The sequence below is a fragment of the Notechis scutatus genome, chromosome 2 (assembly GCF_049901735.1).
Source record: "Notechis scutatus isolate UNSWTSFEM ecotype Mainland chromosome 2, rNotScu1.2, whole genome shotgun sequence".
Taxonomy (NCBI): domain Eukaryota; kingdom Metazoa; phylum Chordata; class Lepidosauria; order Squamata; family Elapidae; genus Notechis; species Notechis scutatus.
In genome coordinates, this window is record NC_142010.1 from 22,336,217 (window position 1) to 22,357,232 (window position 21,016).

General features: G+C 40.8%; 1 protein-coding gene across 2 annotated transcripts; it reads right to left on the reverse strand.

Moving 5' to 3' along the window:
- Positions 1 to 826: 826 nt before the first annotated feature.
- IMPDH2 (inosine monophosphate dehydrogenase 2) lies at positions 827 to 21,016 on the reverse strand. 2 transcript variants are annotated; one of them, XM_087954422.1, is made up of 15 exons: positions 20,843 to 21,016; positions 16,263 to 16,311; positions 15,928 to 16,029; positions 15,541 to 15,615; positions 14,424 to 14,630; positions 12,786 to 12,873; positions 11,618 to 11,817; positions 11,192 to 11,282; positions 9,881 to 9,976; positions 9,387 to 9,458; positions 4,506 to 4,649; positions 3,400 to 3,544; positions 2,770 to 2,913; positions 2,437 to 2,520; positions 827 to 1,133 (listed from the first exon to the last, which is right to left on the reverse strand). In XM_087954422.1, the coding sequence occupies exons 1-15, from the start codon at positions 20,938 to 20,940 to the stop codon at positions 1,112 to 1,114; spliced, it is 1,617 nt and encodes a 538-aa protein (XP_087810548.1). In that variant the 5' UTR covers positions 20,941 to 21,016; the 3' UTR covers positions 827 to 1,111. The 2 variants fall into 2 exon arrangements, with proteins under 2 accessions (XP_087810548.1, XP_087810549.1); XM_087954423.1 differs by lacking the exon at positions 9,387 to 9,458.

Consider the following 21,016-nt stretch of genomic DNA (forward strand, 5'->3'; position numbering starts at 1 on the left):
AAGTTGTCTGTGCATATCTTGCTTAAATGTTTTGTTAAACCATTAAAAAAATAACAGCCCCAACTGTGAAGAACACAGGACCTAGGTAATGGGCCAGAGAAGAAAAACATCATTCCAAGATTTTGAGACTTGAACCTGCATCATATTTGATAATATGTAAAAATGTTAAGGAATACTCTTCTGTATAACAGCAATGATCTGCTTAAAAAACATGTTTAAAGTGTAAACAGCATCTTTTCCTACAGCGGATTCATGCACCTTTATTTCATTTTATTTCCCAGTTAAGTAAATCTGTAATTTTGCTAATGCTGCCTTGTTTATTTATACCTGCCAGTATACGTTTGAAGTTATATAAAAGTGTGAGATCTTACCCACACAAGCAGATAACTAGGCCTATGAATGTAGCATAACCAACAATCCTCCCACTAACATTGATCTTGGATGATGGTAAATATATCTGTTTTGAAACTAGGAGAGAATGTGTTCTTCAAACCTGAACATTGGGCTGGCGCACCAACAGATGCCTTTTTTCATGCAATTCTAAGAGTAAATTCTTTTAGATATAGTTTGGGGTGGATAAAACAATCTCTGGAAGCTGGAAACTCTTGCTTCCCAAAAATAATCTCTCATATGGAGCAGAGCAACAGCTGGAAATGACTTTAAGAAGAATGTGACAGGGAATGTGCAACATTTGCACTGGGGATGGATGAAAATCATTTTTAGGAAGTAAAATGGATGGCTGTACGCATTTATGAAAGGTTTTGTTGACGTACGTTGGAAAGTATCTGATCAAATCCTTTAGAAGCTGCCAACAGAAAAGACAGGCTGAACTGATCCCCAGATGCACTGGAGAAAGTGAAGAGTCGTTCCTCACATTTTATTGTAAAAATAGTGCAAGAACACACATCTGCAAGGCTTCTGTTAGCATACAGCACCATCTCTGGAATAAGTTCTCTTCAGCCTTGGTCAGAGCAGCTGATGATTTGGGAAATGGCACGTTGCTCTGCATCTTCAGCAAAATGGCACTTCTGTGAAGGGAGCAGTTCATGATCGTGGCTGTATGAGCCCCACGTGACAAGAGAGGCTCTGGAAATGCATAAGGGACCCATCATCAGAAAAGACGCTTCTCATATCTAGGAAATGAAAGGAATTGTGTTAAGCAACAGCAAAATGTGGCTGAGGAAGGAGAGGAGAGGAAAGGAGAGGAGAGGAAAGGAAAGGAAAGGAAAGGAAAGGAAAGGAAAGGAAAGGAAAGGAAAGGAAAGGAAAGGAAAGGAAAGGAAAGGAAAGGAAAAAGTGAAGCGACAGCTGGCTACTTGGAAATCATCTATCTCTTGCCTTTTTATTTCACATCCAGTTTGTATCAACCTTTCTAACTGAGCATCAGGAGGACCATATTCTGGCCCCAGTAAAAATCCAGTTCACCTCAACCATGAAGGCTGACTTTAGATAGTGATGGTGCCTGGCTGGCTAATGGCAAATTCTTTCTTGACAGAGAATCCCCCTTTTCTGATACTTGTGTGGTAGAAGATACAGTGATCAAGAATGCAATTTTCCACACCAGAAACTCTAAAGCTAATTTTCAAACAAAACTTGGGTTAGGACTTACCTCTCCCATGATGGAGAGTGGATATTCTTAGTAGGGAGCCACCTCCTTTTGGGAGGGGAGGGTGGCTGGTAAGACCAAGGAGAGTGCTGTAGAAGGTGACTACTAGTAATGGATGCAGTTAAGGTTGCCTCATAATGGTGGTTGCAGCACTTTCGTCCCCTGTGGGCTGGGTGTTCACTAATCTTGGGCCTGAATCCAAACAAGTGTGTGGGCTGACTGGGATTCCTGTGGATTTCCCTGGAGATCTCTGGGGAGTGGAAGGCCGGGGGGAAGAGGTGGTAAGGGATTCCCTGTGGAGCCAGTCAAGGAGATTGTAGTGAATAAGAAGCTGGCTTCCACTGCCTGCAATTCTCGTGCCTACTACATGCCCCAGAGAAACAGCAATGGCTCTGTCACAATGAGGGGGAGGGCAAAAAGGTAAGCTGGTTTAACCCCCCAGACATCAGAGAAGGCTTCTGACTCATTTGTAGCAGTGCATTGCTGCTGTCAGCTTGAAAGTCAGGCAAGAAAACCCACGGAGCTTATGTAACACAAAGAAGTAGTCAACAAACAGCAACAAAAAGGAAACTTGGGGATCTGCCATAATTAAGAGAGAGTCCTTGGCAGAGTGGACGGGCAGGCTTGCTTGCTCTCTGGGAGAAGACGAGAGCCAGAATAGGGAGATGTGCATCTTGTGCCACAGAAAGCAAGGCAAGGACCTTTCTAAGTGCTGCTTCAGAACAACTGGAAGGGAGAGGAGAGAGCTGGTGTGGAAAGCCCGGCCTCCACTCTGGGACATTTGGATTCCCCACTTTATTCAAAACAAAAGGTGGACAAAACGAGCTTACGAGTGAAGGCCGTGAACTCCTCCTTCCACTTGAGCAGACGTCGTTCTCTTCTCGAATTTCAGCTCTCCGGAATACATCATGGCCCTAGAGGTTAAAGGGAAGGAAAAGCGGTGTTCCCAATCTGCACAAAAACCTGCACGGCACAGGCACTAACAAGTCTGGAGTTTGTACGACCGACCCAAATCAATCTTTTATCAGGAAGTGAAGTCTTGCCTCATAGATTTCCAAACACCCCTGTTCCATCACAGGCGTACAGCCAATGCCAACAACTGCTCTGAAATGGTACTGAGCTACAGATCAGGGCAACAGCGGAGAAACTCTTCCTGCTCTCACCTCAGCTGTGTTAAACTCTTTGAACCAATATCTTGGCAGGAATGCTGGATGCCAGCAATCAGGTATGGCACGAACTTGTGGATGGAGCCCTTGTCCTGCACAGCTCCAGAGACCCCCTGGGCCACTTTAATTTTATCCGTCTCACTGAGAAGAACAAACAACAGAAAAGCCTGTGAGAACTGCAGAACTGTGACTGTTCAATCCACTAATTACCTTGAAAAAGGGGAGAAAAGAAATATTTTAAAGAAGAAAAAATATTAAATACCTGTCCAAAGGTATTAATCTATTCAGAAATGCATTCTGGCAACCTTCTAGAGCAGAGGTCTCAATCTCGTGGCCTGCGGGCCAATTGCGGCCCGCAGGACGATATCCTGTGGCCCCCACCATGATATGAAAGTATAACATTTGAGGATATTTTTTTAACAACGTTTTTTGTAGAATCCCTTATGCGACCCAGCCTCACCCAGACTCTGCCTCCAGCGGCCCCCAGGTAAATTGAGTTTGAGACCCCTGTTCTAGAGGAAGGCAATCCTATTGGGGTGAAACAGTCCTGTAACTTCTTCAGCTTTACACATACCTTCCCTTTTCTGCATGGATTTGTTTACACGCTATTCTAACTCTTCCTCTTACCTGAAATATCTGTTCTGGCTGCCCAGGTTCTTGTCCATTGCATCAAGAGATCCCATGCCACGGTATTTCTTCAGCCTGATCCCATCGGAGAAAAAATACTCCCCGGGGGCTTCTGAGGTAGCAGCTAAAAGGGACCCCATCATCACTAGAACCAGGGAAAACAAATGCAAGCAACTGTGTGTGAGGCAATGTGGAAAGAAACTGACAGGAAGTGGGTTAACTCTGATATCAGCTATCAACTGGATGAAGCTAATGGCATCCATGTGTTGTATATGCACATCAACCAATCAAGGAGAGAAGCAATCTAGGACCAAGGAGGAATTTCCTGACAGTTAGAACCTTTAATCAGTAGAGCAGCTTGCCTGCAGAAGTTGTGGGTGCTCCATCACTGGAGGTTTTTAAGAGAGTGGACAGCCATTAGTATGAAATGGTATAGGGTTTCTTACCTCAGCAAAAGGTTGGACTAGAAGATCTCCAAGGAGGGAAGCTATAATTACACACAAGTGCTTTTTATCTATCTATCTATATCTATCTATCTATCTATCTATCTATCTATCTATCTATCTATCTATCTATCTATCTATCGGTATCTTAACTTCCTGACAAGTTCCCCAATATAGGCATGGTTCCTAGCCATACATTTGAGCCATAAACATGTTATAAGCGTGCTGGCCCTTCCCCCGGTACCGCACACAAAAGACCAGGCCGGACGCACACGCAGCTACCAGTACTCCCCGCCACCTTAACTCCCCTTTGTACCAGTTCGCTGGGACGGCGCCGGCTTGCCTTGCCTTGGGGAAAGCCCCCCGCCTTATTTCGTAGCCACCCCTTTGAGAAACAAGCCGGATCCTTCAGGACCCAAATGCCGCTTACGGAAAGTCACCCGAAGCGCTTTCTCATCAAACTGGAGCCCAGAAAACCGCCCCGGTAGGAAATTTCCACGACCACCCGCCCGGCCCCCTGATATATAGTACAATACAAGAGCTATCTTATGGGCTTATGTTCGCAAACAACTCCATTCCCTTCTAAAGGCTGTGCCTGGAAACAATCACAATCCCATGAGCCGAAAGTACATGCTAGTGAGTCATCTGTAGTTCCAATCTCACCCGTAGAAGCGCCCAGGGCAAGGGCCTTGGCAATGTGTCCAACCGTCTGGATGCCTCCATCTGCAATCACCGGCACACCAAATCTTCGAGCATACTCAGACACTTTGTAGACTGCTGTGGCTTGGGGCCTGCCACACGCTAAGACTAAACGGGACAGATGAAGATAACAAGAAGCAAAAGAAGTAGTCAATTTTATTCTACAGCGGAACACCTAACATATAAGGGTCCTCAAAGTGCATGGCATTTTTGGCATGAGCCAAAAAAAAAAAAAAGCAAATCAATTTTCAGAAAAGGCATCCTTTTCAGCTATTTCTTCCCCGAGTGTATCAAGGGAGTTGTGTGTCTTTCCAATTCTGGCAAACCTCCGAGGGTATCTTCCCAGAGGCAGATATAAATCCATGCACGTCTTGAGGATTAGTAGTTGGTTCCAGTCAACCTACTTGCAGCTAGCATTCTCCAGCCACAGTAATAGTCAATATCTGTAATAAAAGACTTGGTTTTTATTGGATGATCAGAATCCAGTATCTTGCACTGAAGTTTTAATCAATCTACCGTATTTCCCCGAAAATAAGACCCGGTCTTTTTTTTTTTTTTTTTTTTTGGCCTCCAAAGAGGCATTAGATCTTATTTTCAGGGGATGTCTTTTCCACTATCTCACCTCACGACGGTGGCACTGACAGCACTGCCCAGCAGGAAACTGTGTGGCCGTTGCCGGCCCACTTCTTCTGTGGCCGCTTGCGCAAGGCATCCCCAGCCTCCATTTCATCATCCGAGGCCTTTCCTGAAGCCGAGAAACAAGCTCCAGATTGACATGTGTGGTGCCTCCTGGCCTCCATTTTGTTGTCAGAGGCCTTCAGAGGCAGGTGTCGGGGCGTGAGAGGCCTGGCTGCAACTGTCCTAAGGCAAGCGAGTGCAGGGCATACGGAGCAGCTCAACCCCCCCACCATCCCTGCCCTAGCCTGATTTTTACCTATGCACCTAGCCCCATCTCGTGCAACCAGGTGCAATGGAGTGGGTGGGATTTTAACGGCATATTTTGCGGCATAGGGCTTATACGGGACGCACGTGTAAAAATCAAGCTAGGGCCTATTTTCGGGATAGGTCTTATTTTTGGGGAAACACGGTAGCCACCTCTGGAACAAGGCTGACTGAAACCAAAGCAAAATGTCATCTGCTTAGAGCTCACAATGAGTCAGGAACAACAACAAAAAAAAAGATCTTCAAAATATATCAGCAAGGGCCCTTTTATGCTTTGCATCAAATTGTGTGGCCTAGATTTTCCATTGTGCCCAGATTGTAATCGATACATCATGGATAGCCAAGGCCATGCACAGAGATTGACATCAATAACACCCCTCCCTCCCACTAAATAGGACAATCACCCCAGTGGACGTTTAATTCAAACATCTTTTTCGCCATTAGTGAGAATAGTGATTCAGATTCGTTCAGAACCGTGCAAAATTAGAGTAGAAACTTCCCGTTAAATGCAGAGTTTCAGTACTGTCTGCACTGCCAAAGTCAACTCAGTGCTTCTCCAAGAAACTGGTTCCCACACAAATCACTTTTATACCAACTCAGCTGTTGTGTTTCCTTTCAATTTCTAGGGTCAAGTACAGGCAACCCAACCAGTTTGAATTTAAACTAACAGCAACTGCATTGAACTGGAATTCAAATCAACCATGAAATGGGCTGCCAGCAAAATCAAACAGTGTTAGTCCTAAAGAGGTGGTCTCATGTCTGCAAAGAAAAATATCAAAGCTAAAAAAAGATGTTAAAAAAGGAATTTTCTATGTTAAGAACTTTAAAACCTATCAAGCAATGTACACAAACTCACACTTCAAAAATGGTTTGGAAAAATTGCTTTGGACCTTGCTTGAATTCAGCACACTTCTGCTATTCTTTAAAGGAGCCCAGACTTCGCTCAAACTTCCACAAGAGCATGAAAAATGACCCAGCTGCTTGAATAAACTAGCAGAGAGGCATCCGGTCATGCAAGGCCCAAAACACTTTTTTTTCCCAAATAATTTTTAAAGCATGCAGTTATACTCTAAAATAGAAAAGCAAAAATCCCTGAGTAGCTGAGTTTTGCAAGCTGATGACTACACCGATTGTACATTGAGACCAACCCTTTAAAAATGAGCATTTGGTACCATGGAGTGAGAGAATTCAGTTCTCAGCTTCATGATCCACACAGGTGGCACTGGGTTCAAAGCAGGGTTTGAAATTTGCTAGAGTAATTTGACATGAAACTGTTTTAACCATTTACATTTTCAAAAATAAGAGATACAAAATAGGTAGATGTAGTCTTTTATTGAACATAATTGTCTAAAAGGCTACAACAATCTCCTTTAATGGGGAGGTACAGCAATGTGTAAATAGAACTTTGCTTAATTGGGAAAACAATGGTTTAAGCACATTATTGTGTTCTTGGGTCTACACTCAAGCCCTTGCTAGACATTTAGCCACTTTAATCATGGGTGTGCAGGTGCTCCATCATGTAACATTCCAATCTTGTAATAGGGTTGCTCCAACTGTTCTGCAAGTAGACCAATTATAATGGCCTGTTTTAATTTTGATCCTCTCCAAAATACTGGTAACAACCATGCCAAGACGGTAATAGTTTATTTGGGGTCAGAATTTTTAATAATATCTAAGGATGGAAGCACTTTCTGACACCAAGCAAGGTACAGTTCCATGTGATCTCCTTGGTTGACCAATAGAGACTGGCAGTGATTTAATGCCAGGAATTCAGGAAAAAAATATTTTTTTCCAGCCCAGAGTCTCATAACATTTAGGCCTATCCGCAGCTCACGCTGAACCATAAAATAAATTAAGTGGCAAACATGTTGTGCATGTGTCATTCACATGGCCTCCAGCTTCTCCTGTTTTTGTGCAAGTTTTTGCACATCCCAGTTTGTGATTTGGCAATGATTAAATGTGTAATCTGTACCCAAGATGATATTACATTACATAACGTAAAACAAAGCTGTTCCAAACCAGAGGAACTTATGATTTGTGGCATGCGTCCTCTATTCACATTTAACCATTGTCAAAGCATGGCTAAGAGTTTGGAAACACTCTCTCCACCCATTCGGAGGATGATCCAATGGCCCTTTACATACAGAACACATTCACTCCGTTTAAATCAGCAGTTTTGTAAATGTGCATAATTCAATGTGACATAGTTGAGTCATACTTTGAATTTGTGGGATCTTTAAATCAGAGGTCTCCAAACTTGGCAACTTTTAAGACTTGTGGACTTTCAACTCCTAGAATTCTTCAGCCAGCTATGCTCGGTGGAGAATTCTGTGAATTGAAGTCCACAAGTTTTGAAGTTGCCAAGTTTGGGGACCCCTGCTTTAGATATTAAGTAGAGCTTTGAAATATGAGTAGGAGGGGGAAAAATGTAGTACCTGCTTGCAATTTCTAACTATCTCAATTGGCTTAATATACACCTGATATTAAACTCCAAACTAAAAAATACAGTATCAAGTTAAAAAATTTTTTTTTACTGCACCTATTTTATATCACAAGAATCCACAACATTAAAAACAATTAAACAAGGGGAAAGATACATAATTCAGTTATTTGAGAGTTCAACTCTCAACTTTGAATTAATTCCACAGTACTAGCATTCTTCAGGGTAGATTTCCAAAACCGGAAGAAAATATGATGCCAGGGTTTAAGAGAACCCATAATTTCAGCTGTCATCACTCAAATAACATCCCAATCTTTCTACATGTTTTTTTTTTTTAAAAAAAATCTAAAACAAGCTGGGGAATTCTGGGAGTTGAAATCCACACCTGTTCAAGTGGTCTGGGTTGAGAAACACTGGACTAGATTTTTGTTTAGAAAAATTATATGAGTTACTGGATTCAGTCAAGTTTTTCAATCAGAAGAAAAATGCCATACTTATCTGGGGAACATCTAGCAAACAGCTGTCTCAGACAAAGGGAAGGTTCAGGAAGTCTTGGAGAAACAAGTGCTTCCTTCCTTGATCAATAAGAAACATCTATGAGGTGACACAGGTCCACAGCAAAATATGCTGAAACCTTCTGTCATACATGAAAGTAATTTCTAAGAGGAAAAAGTATCCTGAATGGGCAACACAAATTATGTTTATAGCATTTCAAACACTGAAGACACTGCCTACAAAGGATTACTTAACTCAGTAAAGGTTCATTTTAAATTATAGAGGTAGAGATTTAATTAAAACATTTAAATGACTGCCTAGAGCAATCATTCATCAGAGTACAAATACTCTTCCTGGCAGGCGTTAAAACACCACCTGTGTAGCCCTAAAAGAAAACCTCACGATAGGGTCACTTTTTCCCTTTGGAACTGTCCTGCACAACATAATACGTATCCAATAATCCCATGTCCAGAAATCACATTTTATACATAAACCTTAATAGCTGGAGAATTTAGACCAACTCATACTATAGCCAATTTAACATCTGAAAGGGAAAGCACATTACCTATTTTGCATTTCATACAATGAAAATTTAACCAATTTAACTTTTGGTGTTAATGAGATTCAAATTATAACTTAACCGTGTGCAAGTAATTATAGAATTTGGGTCTATAAAGACAAGGAAGAGAACAAAGGAGCCTTTTCAAATTTTCAGTTACGGATTTGAGGCAGGAAACCTTCATTTGATAGCAACAACATTTAGAACCCTGCTTTTGGAAAAAAAACTCAGGAAAAAAACAACCACTCAGCTTTAACAAACCAGCGTCCAAAGCCATAAGACCTTGAGCGTGTCTCTAACCAGATTATTCTCAAAACAAGCAGAAAGGTAGGAGGAGATAATGGGCAGCCAATCAGAGCCGTCCTCCAAGCCACAAAAATTACGGGGCAGGGAAGGGGCAATGACTTACTATAGGTGCCAGTGACCGCGGAAGGGCATTTGGGGCTGTGGGACTTTAGGTCTGGAGGGACCTTTGGAGCAGCTGAACAAGACAAAAACACACACAAGTTTAGAGATAAAGAGGGAGGAACAAGCAATATTCTCCTGAGCTGGGACACTGTGCAGCCAGGCCACACTCCAATCCCTGCAGGAAGGGGGGTGGGAGCGGGGAAGGAAACACCTCCAGCTATGAAACTGCCCTGACTTTAGGAACCCACAAGCGCTCTCTTTGTTGTGTTTGATGCTGATTTGATACACAATTCACCTGCAACATGTTCACGGGCTCTTCTAATCTCGAGAGTAATATCTTGGGCCACTACCCTCAGAATTTGGACAGATCAAAAGGGATCTCATCACCCATTTGACCCCACACACACCCCTCCCTTCCCAAAATGCTGTATGCATTTTTGTCCAGCAATCCACAGGGTCGAATTTGCATGGAGGGCCTGCAACATTACCCTTTACCTTCTTGTGTGATGCAGATAGAACCGCTGCCCATGCCAACCCTCAGAGCGTCAGCCCCTGCGTCAATCAAGTTCTTTGCCTGGGCCGCTGTCACCACTGAGAAAAGGGAGGAAAAAACGTATAAGGAAATTGGACTCCACTGACGTAGCGGCTATCGCCGCTCCACCGCAAGACACGGCTCCTCCTTCCAAGCAAACAGGACAGTTTTGTACAGGACCGTTTTTCAGATTACGGATGGTTCCTTGACTTATGACTGCTCATTTAACGACCCTTCAAGGTTACAACAGCTTCAGGAATCGTGATTCACAACCTGTGCACTTTCACTTACAACTTTGGCAGCTCCTCAGCGGTTACAAGATTGTAAATTAGGTGCCTGGCAACCGGCTTACATCTACGACTATTTGCCACACTCTGCGGTCACACTATTTGCAACCTTTTTTTTTTGCCGACTTCCAGCAAAAAACACCCACTGGGATAGCTGGATTCACTTAAACAATGATGGTGATTTGCTTAACAACTGGCATAAATTTGTCCTAGAAGCCAGCCTGGCTCAACTTACAACAGCAGTGACTTACATGGAAATTCTGGCCTCAATTGTGGTCATAAGGTAAGGCCTACAGAGGAAGCCATTATATATCATCAGCGGGAAATGTAGGCTCAAATTCCAATTCTTGCAGGACTGTGTTGGACAAATCTGCTTTAACCATTGAAAATTCGGATGATTGTTACTAGGGCGGAGAACTACAACAGAGCCAAGAATTTTGGTCATCAGTCAATGGGGTCGCAATTTGAGGTACCATGTGACCGAATTTGATTTTACAATGGTCATAAAGCAACCTGCCTGTCATTAAGTAAATCCATTCTTCTAGAAACTGGCAGAAAAAACCACCCCATTGCAAACCATGGTCACATGACTGTGGGATCCTGCAACCATTTATAAATGAAGCCAATAATCAAGGACCTGAGGTGCAATCTCATGACCTTGGAGGGGGTAACAGTTGTAATTTCTAGAACGGGTCGTAAGTAGCTTTTTAAAAACCTGTTGCTTTGAATGGTCATTGAACAACTGATTCTAAGTAGAGGACTGCATGTTCAGTAATGCAGAAGAAATACTTGATCTTTATTAGTTTCCCTTTCAAGATACTGCTAATTTCTATCTTTCATTTATCACATTTCAGTCATTTTAGGATATAAAGATATCAATGCACCTGTCTCCTCACCCATAGCACATTTTATGAACTCAGCATAATCGGCAAAAATGTTCATCAAACACATAACCGGCTTCATTACAAACCAAAGCTTAATAGTTACCATTGCCTCCAATGACTTGCAGATGAGGATATTTCTCTTTGATGTATTTGATCATGTTGATTTGAAAAATGGAGTTCCCCTGAGATGAATCCTAAGAAGAAAAGGTAGAAAAAGATTCCTGTACTGCTCCTTAAAAAAAAGAAAAAAAAAACTAAAGCCATTTGAGTTGGAATCTAACATTCTGTACCAATGCTTGCCAAGTTCTTCTTTCCAGTTACTCGTTAGTACTGAATTTAAACTGAAGCAGCTCAGCATAAGATCTAACTGAATCAAGCAGCAACTTTCCACAATACAAGTCCTAATCCCTCAGAACACCTACAACAATTGCAATAATTTCACCTAATTTTCGAAGCGTGTCTAGCACGAAGTTCAGCCATTATCTCCCTTGCTACTCTTCATGGGACTCCCGTTGTCTCTAACACTTACCAACACAACGACATCAACTCCAGCTTGTGCCAGCAGATCAAGGCGGTACCTATCGTCTTCATGAGTCCCAATGGCTGCTCCACAGAGCAACTGTTTCTTGGCATCCTTTGAAGCCAGCGGGTAGTCCCGATTCTTCTTCAGATCTGTGCGAGCAATTATGGCCACCAACTCTCCCTTTTCATTCACAATTGGCAATTTTCCTTGACATTAAAAAAATAACAACAATCAACCCTGCTGTTATTTCCGAGGAGCAATTTTGGGTTTTTTTCATGAGGGCTTATTCAAATCTGGCTTAACCAAACCTACTAAAAGTGAGCACAGAAGCTCGATAGTTTTTTTTCCCCTGAATAGATAATGGGATTATTTATTTATTGTAGCTATTTGTATGTCACCAAACAATATATCTGAATTGCCTCACTTTAAACAATATGGTCCTATTCTAACAAACTAGAACTACACTGGAAAATGCTGAGACTGCGCAATGTAGCATATTTACTTCAGAGGTTAGGATTCGTGATTATTAGTGACATCACAGCAACAAATCCATAAAGTTAACAAAACCCTAAAGTTAAGCACAGGATGAAAAATGTAATACTGTGTTTCCCCCCAAATAAGACCTGTCTTATTTTTTTAATTTTTTGCCACCAAAAAAGGCGCCAGGTCTTAATTTTCGGGGGATGTCATCCACTGACTAACCTCATTTGCGTGCATCGCCCCCGGCCTCCTTTTTGCTGTCAGAGGCCTTCAGGAACTTCTTCTTCTGTGGTCCGCAAGGCTTTCCTGAAGGCCCCTGCAGCCAATAACAGAGCTCCAGGTCAATTTGGGGTCTGTTATCAGCTACAGAGGCCTTTAGGAAAGCTTGCTGGCTGCAGAAGAAATGGGTCAGCAAGTCAGGTGTCGGGGTGTGCAAGGCCTGGCTACAGCTGTCCAAAGGTAAGTAGTAGGGCAGCTCCACCACCACATCCCCACGCTAGCTTAATTTTTACCCGCGCACTCTGGAGTAAGCAGGATCTTAATTAGGGCTTATTTTGGGGGGTAGGGTTTATATTGGGCGTATATGTGTAAAAATCAAGCTAGGGCTTATTTTCAGAGGTTGCATTTTGGGGGGGAACGGGGTAGTGTCATATAACACACACATATAAACTATTTTATAGCTATTCTCACATACCTTTTTTACTCCTCTGCAAGATTTCATTCGCTTCTTTTAATGTAACTCCTGCAGGAGCTACAACAAGATCTTCCCGTTTGGTCATGATCTTTGAAAAATAAATAACTGAAGTAAGACAAATGTCCTTTTCAATTTGGCTGAGAAAAGCAGCACTGTCTAAGGGAAATATCTGTTAGTCCGGAGTAATCTAATGTATTTATTATTATGGAAGAAGAAAGACGTTTCAGTCAGACTTGATATGATTAGCTTAATGCAGAAAAGAGCAAATTAACATAATGGAAGGAAAGCAACTTAGTGCCAGACATTATTACTATCCTCAAATCAGGAATTACACAACTCAAATTAATTGTCTCTATTTGGCTTCTCAGCTAATGTTAATTATCAGTTTTTAAAGATATTTTTCAGACAAAACTTCAGATTTAAAATTCAGTTTCAAAACCACAAGTGAAATAATTCTTAAAAATAAAAGAAAATCCATCAGTAATATTTTTCACCTCCAATGTCCCTCCCTATCTTATGATTCTATATAATATCAACAACATTAGGAAAACTGAAACTAATGCTATTCTGTATTAATCACTTACAAATCTTATAGCTAGGAACACTATGCAGAGAAAGTGCTAGAATTGGTTTTCCCTGCTGGAATCTAATTATTTTAGATGGGCTGTAGTATTAAGGAGTGTCTCCTCTCCAGGCCCCAACCAAAAAATCTCCCAAACAACCACATCCCCTGGCCCAAACGAAAAAAAAAAAAAAAAAAAAAAAAAAAAAAAAAAAAAAAAAAAAAAAAAAAAAAAAAAAAAAAAAAAAACCCACCCCCCCCCCCCCCCCCCCCACGAAATGTATTAGTGTGTTAAATGGCGAACGTTTCATCACAAGTGTCTCCAGTTACAAACTGAAGCAGTGTAGCTTAGACACAGGTACACATTCTCATTTGCCTACAGATAGACTGTAGATGTCGGAAGACTGAAGGATTAAGATGTCTGGCCTCACAGAAATTCTATTTGGAGCTTTTCAGGGTAACCAAATGTAGCTTTTCTTTTTCCCGTTTCCAGCGTTATCAGAAATCCTTTAGAAATGTGTTACAGACAATTTCTCTCTGAACTTTAAATTATGCTATTAGCTGATTTTGTCAGTACAAAGCCAAAAATAGCACAGGGAATCAGAGCCAAGGGTAAGACAGGTTGGAATGCTGCAGTGCTAACCCCCCACATCCAGTTACAGTAGTTACATGAATGCTAATTCCAGAAGGCTTTTTCATTGGGCAATGGAAAGTAAGTTGGCTGGCTGAACAGGGAAATATTAACTTGCAAAAACAAACGCTATGCTGCATGGTCTCTGGAAAACAGGAGCAAGTCTCACAATATATTTTTAGAAAGCAGTTGTTGAGGGGGGGGAAAAGACTGCAAAACTAAAAAATACGTAATATTTAATTGTAAATCCTAAGTGACTTGGCTCAAATGCAAGCCTTCCCCAAAAGCAACTATCACAAAACATGGCATGGTATCAACAAAGGCAACAGAATAAAGCCTATCTTTCTTATCAATGCATTATTAACCACATTTCTTTATGATTGGTCGGCATACAACAATGAGGACTGAAGTCCTTTCTTTTCTTTCAGGGAATTCCTTCACCAACCTCACTAAGAGGCAGATCATGCTCTTCCTCTTTCAGGAAATCAATGTCTCGTGATGAGATAATCCCCATGAGCCGGCTACCCATCTTCCCATTGTCTGTTATGGGGATGCCACAGAATCCATGACGGGCTTTCGCTTCAAACACATCTCGGACGTGATCGTTAGGGCTCAGCACCACCGGATCTGTGATAAATCCTTGTTCATATTTCTGGAATAGGACACATTAAAAAAGAAGACTGAAACATGAAAAGAAGAGTCATATCACTCCTAGTAGGGTGTTCTCTATCTATGCCAGATCTTCTGATATTATTTATTTATTAGATGCTTATCCTGCCTTTATTACTTCATAAGTAACTCAAGGAGGTAGACATATCTAATACTCCTTCCTCCTCTTTTTTCCCCCACAGCAACAACCCTATGAGGTAGGTTTGGTTGAGAGTGTGTGACTGGCCCAAATTCACCCAGCCAGCTTTCATGCCTAAGACAGGACTAGAATTCACAATCTCCTGGTTTACTAGCAGCACCTTAACCAATACACCAAACTGGGTCTCCAGTTTGAATAATGAATAATGAACAATTATTACTGTAGCATGTAATGCTATGGCTCTGAAGAACAACTGAGGATTCTCCAAAGTACCAAACACAGATGTGCATTTAGGTGAAGTTAACCAGCATGCAAATAACAGTGCATACTATAATTTTAGCTATACAGAATGGGAAACTCGTATCCCAGTGCATCAAAGGAACTATAGTCTATCTATCTATTAAATTTAGATTCCAATGCATCTTACTCTGAAATTGATTCTGGGCAGTTTACAGCTAAAAACTTACTGTAGAATGATAGTAGTGTACTGTACTGTATAAATTAGTAATGCCAACATAATTAGAATCAGTTAAATATATCCTGCTTTAGGGCCCACCAACTGCTGATCTTAACTCTGATCAGAAGACTTTAATTAGCTTTAATTAAATGCAAGTACTAACTATTATAAGACATTAACTGTCACAAGACAGGGGATTTGGGAAGAAGAGGAAGCATGCAGTCACTTATCAATTCAACTTGTCACCTGATCTTTCATTCCAGCTATAATAACTTGCACAGATATTTGTGGTTTTACCTTAACTTTCCGTACTTCGTTGGCCTGGAATTCTGGGGTACAGTTATGATGGATGAATCCTATTCCTCCTGTGAGCTGAACAAAAACAGGGGGGAAAACATGCTAAAACTACAATAAGTTCTTTCACTGCCACCTGCCAAGAGGCAACAAGTTCAGTAGGAATGCTTCCCAGACTGATGCAGTTATTTAAGGAGAAGATTCCATCTTGGAAGGACATAGTGTTAGAAAAGACTGATATCACAGAAATACATACTTTGAAAGAATATGTGTAAAACTCAGCTTTTTAGTTTTATAAGCCATCATGATACCCCTCTGCATTTCTCAAATATAAACAACCCCACTTCAGATTATGTCAATCCTTCCCTCTCTCCGCTTCTGTTTACTTACTGCCATTGCAATAGCCATGCTGGCCTCTGTTACGGTGTCCATAGGGGAGGATACCAAGGGGGTTTTCAAGCTTATCTTCTTGGTTAGAGCAGAAGTCAAGTCCTTAAAATAAACAGAATTATACAGTAACAAAATGTTACATCATTTCAAAATATTTCAAGATTGCTAACATGGGTACTAGACTCTTTAAAAATATTTAATTTATAAAGAATTTAAAAATATGTTTTTTTTAAAAAAACATCTATGGCTATAAAACATTAGTATTATTAAAGAAGAAAGCAGTTAATTCAGAACATTCTTTTTATATGCTACACAAACACCAATCCCATACTCACCACTTGGTCTGAAGTAAAATCTATGTAGCCAGGGAGAATAAGGAAGTCACTGAATAATGAATAAGGAAGAAACATGTTATTGAGCTTGTTTTTGATATAAATACACAATTCTTAACATGTAAATATAGCTTCGATTTTATGAATTTTTGTAACATGTTTCAGAAATTGCTTGCCATAATTCATATCCCAGAAACTCTGATGCTAAGGTCCAGACTCAAAATGCTTCAACTAGAAAGGTTGTTACTTAATAAGAATAATCTAACCCTCTTAATAATTACAGAACTTAATTCCATCCCCTCAAAAATTATTTCCTGAGGACTTGTGTAGCTTATTTTCCTCTTCAATCCAAAGGTTTTTTTTTGCTGATTTTCAAAGAAGATAATCATGTCACTAACTGTAGTCACAGAACTTCAACATAATATATCCTAAGAAATTCGCATGTGCATGCAAGGCCAAAACTGCAGATCCAAAACAATGGTCAAACTACCAGGCTTCATCAAATCTCACACACACCTATGCAGCCATAACACTTGAGCCATAGTCCTATTTTGACACTGGTCTCAAAAGGGAAGAGAATATAAAATTGAACAATTTTTAAGAATTAAAGATAATTAGCAAAAGCAAAAGTTTACCCCTAACATTACATAAGCCATAGATTCTAGTTTAGTTTAGTTTACTTTATTGTCATTGTACCTCGTACAACGAAATTAAATGCCATATTCAGTGTAAATCATACATAAGAAAACTATAAAAATAAAACAAAAACACACATCCTTTACATTTTTTACAATTGAATTGAAAACCCCTGATACTGCATTAATATTGCACTATACAGTATAATTCAATATAGTTACTGCTCTGGGATAGAAGCTGCTTTTCAGCCTATTTTTCCTTGTTTTTATTGGCCTGTACCGTCTGCCAGATGGTAATAGTTCCAAAAAAGGGTGCCCAGGATGAGATGGATCTTTGAGAATATTTTGAACTTTCTTAAGGCAGCGGGAGCTATAAAGCTCTTCCAAAGAGGGGAGAGGGCAACCAATGATCCTCTAGGCAATGATGTTAACCCTCTGGAGCGCTGTCCTATCTGCCACTGTGCAATTGGCAAACCATACAGAAGTGCAGTAAGTTAAAAAGCTCTCTATAGTAGAAAGTCACCACCAGCAATTTTTCATTTGATTTTAACACTGGTCTCAAAAGGGAAGATAAAATGCAAGAACAAAAAATTGAACAATTTTGAAGGATTAAATATAATTAGCAAAAGCAAATATTTACCCTTAACATAACATAAGCCACAGATTTTAAGGAAATCAGGAGCAATATATTTTCCAAGAAAATCTCTCAGAAATGGTATTGAGTTTTTTTTAGCACTTATTTTCAACAGTAACAGCCCACTTAATTGTTATATAACTAAAATCTATTTTAAAATACACACGTCCAATTTATATAGTCTTGGGATGGCTTCAAGCCTGTTAAGACATAATAGGCTACCTTAATTAACTCCAATTGCTATTTCCAGAACTTTGTTTTTGTTTTTGCCTTTTCAAAGGAGAGAGTCTGTAATTATAGCTAGGGCATATACATGGATGTCACTCCTTGCTTTCTGGAGGAGCTGTGCTGACCAAGATTTCATCTCGAGACCCTGAAAATTACAATAGTTATTTATAAAATTTATTGGCTGTCCATCTTACCACAGGATAACCTGGGGCAATTTATAATCTTAAAAAGGTAAAAAAAACTCTGCAAAGCTAAAAGACATAAGTAAAATACTATGAAGAACCAAATACTGCGGCCCAATTAAAAGATGGAGAAAGTGGGAGCAGGATAGGCAGGAGGTGGGATCTGTTGTTAGTCTATCAATCACCTCCACCATGATGCTCCCCCATGGGAACTCCAAGCTAACTGGCAGAGCCAGGTTTGTAGGCTCTCCCAGAAGGTCAAGAGAGTTGGAGCTAACCTCACTCACTATTACCAATTAGAGTGAAAGTCCTAAACTAGACACACCAGTTGTGATAGGAAATATGATCAAGATTTTTTAGTTATAGGGAAACACTTTCAGAAAAGTATGGGCATCAGGCAATTGAATTTTGTAAACACCCTGTAATACATTTATCTATTGGGGTTTCCATCTAATCCTTCTATTCCCCACTATTCAGTCAGAACTGAAGAAGCTTCTTGGATGAGAAAGAAAACATTTTCAGGAAAAAAAAGCAAGAAAGTCCAATTGCCTTTTGAAAAGTACAGTTGGGACATCCATAAACTGGATGATTGAAAATTTCCATAGACATTCAAGAGGAAATGTTAGCTAAAGTTTAACCAAACTATGACTCAAACTTGAAAATCTCCCAGTCCTAAAAAAACCTTCCATTGATTGAACTTCTTATATACACAGATATCTAGGGTTATGCTGAAAACACACAATAAATACTGAGATGTTTAACCTCTGCACACATTTGTAATCCCAATCTACCTTCTGCACTATTAATGCTTACAAATAACAGTTTTATAATGTTGCCATTTTTACATACAACATTTGTATGAATTTTTAAATGTGCCCGGAACCTGCCTTAACAATCTCAGTGCAAACTTTGTGATGATTCTGATACTAAAATGTGTAATATGCAATTCACTTTCTACATTACAATGCAATACAATACAATGAGTAGTGCTAACAAGGATATGGTTGCTTGATGAGAAAAATTGCTTGCTTTCAGGATTTACTGCATTTATCAGTAGGTAGCAGCTGACACCTATTGCTTATAAAGAATCCGATGTTTCAACTGCAAAGCACATAGATAACAATTATTTATAGCTAGCAGTTTTTGTAAGGCAGGTTGTTATGGGAGTATTGTTGGTAAGAAAAGACAATCAATTTACAGGATAGGAGTTGTTTTCAAAGCACTTTCTCAAATGACTTCCTAGACAGAGAAACTTACAAAGTACATATGTAAACATGCTCTTCCGCCAAGATAATTGGAATCACATGAAACTCCATTTGCTAATGAAGGGGTGAGTGTAGAAGAAGAGGGTGAATTGAAAACAAATCTAGCAGTTGGAGTTTCTGCCATATAAATGATGTACAGTCATTTTTTGTTTTTGGAAAAGTAATCTCAAACTTTCTGATAGCCATGCCTTATCATGTGAACTTCCTTAATAATGATTTTGATTATTCTCATTAATTTTAAGAACTGACTATCAGTTTTTTTACTGGTAACTTCCCTGAGTGTGAAAGGTAAAACATAAACTATATAAATAAATTGGGCTGTAATAGAGAGGCTTGTAAACCATTAGCACAAAATGCTCAGAACATGGTTGGAGTGCATTCACTGTCCCTTGCAGTTTCTTATATAAAGATTATGACCTAAGGACTAAAATTGGTCACATGAAGCAACAGGTGGCTTAGTAATGCATATGCTATGTCCAAACTTGTAACCTGAGAAACTATATTAAACGATTCCCTAGGAGGAACTACCCTCCCCCCAAAAATGGACAGCAATCAGTCCAGTGGCATAGATAGTTCATAGAGACATGTTTTCTTTCACATTTGTGATCACAACATTTAAGAGACACCATTACCTTGTAAGCCTGCAAAGTGTAGAATTTTGAGGTATGCAGAATAAATGTCAAAATTTAAACATTATGAATGTCAGGAAATAGAAAGGATAGCTAAAAATGACCAGAAAGGACTCCTCCTTGACCACCAATATGCAATGTAAAGAATGATTCCACAAATGTTCCTTTTATTCTGAAACAAGTTCTAACCACCCAATGAAAGTAGATCAATTAGGAAGGAAGCAAAACTTATGTTCTCAGGTAGGTCACAGTAGTGAAATTATTATTACTAGATTATTCGATTTATTATGTCAGGAACCTTTGAGTTTAAAGGCTCCTTATTTCCTACCATCATCCATACACATTGTTCCAATCGTTTTTCATTCTATGCAACAATTGCGCTTAGTTATAAAAATCCTCCACCTGGGGAAGCTTGGGGCACCTCTCTTCCTTTACAGACGGCTATTAAGAAATCAGAGTAACCGAGAGGGGACCGGGCTACATTATCATCACGCACGCCGGTGAACTTTTAAGGGGGAAAGCTCAATTTTATCTCCAGCGGATTTGGCATTAAAAGACTCCGAGGGGATCCTAAGTTTCCTTTTCGGTCCCCCCCCAAAAAAGCTGGCATCATCCCCGTTCTTTCCATGCTCGACAACTGGAGCAGATTGCCCCAGAGGATCGCATTTTCGGAGCAGCTGTCCTCAAGAGACCCCCCGCCAACCGCCCGCCCCGCCAAAACGACCAGAACCGCGTCGCCCTTTTTGGACGCCCGCCCGGTCCATCATCACTTTCAACTTTCAAAAACGGTGCGAACGGCTACGCTGCCTCGGAACGAGTGGGTGTGAGTGGTGATCGCCGCCGGGCCGGTTGGAGAAACTCAGGCTCGGGATCCCCCCACCCCACGCCCTTCTAAGCCCCGTTCCGTCACCCTCACCTCTCCCCGCCCCGCCTGACCGGGCACCGCGTGGCAGATCAGCTGCCCAGCGCGCTCGTCCGCCTTCCCTTTCCCACTTTCTCCTCCTGCTCACTTGTAAGTCAGCCCGTCGCCACAGTTCAGCATCTGCTGCGCCGTTAGCCCGTCGTCCGGCACGTAGCCGGTGCCGCCGCTGATCAGGTAATCGGCCATAGCCGGGCGGTCGGGGGGGTCGACTGCTGAGCGCGCGCGCGCTGGATAGTTTCCCGCGCCTTCTGGCCTCAGAAAG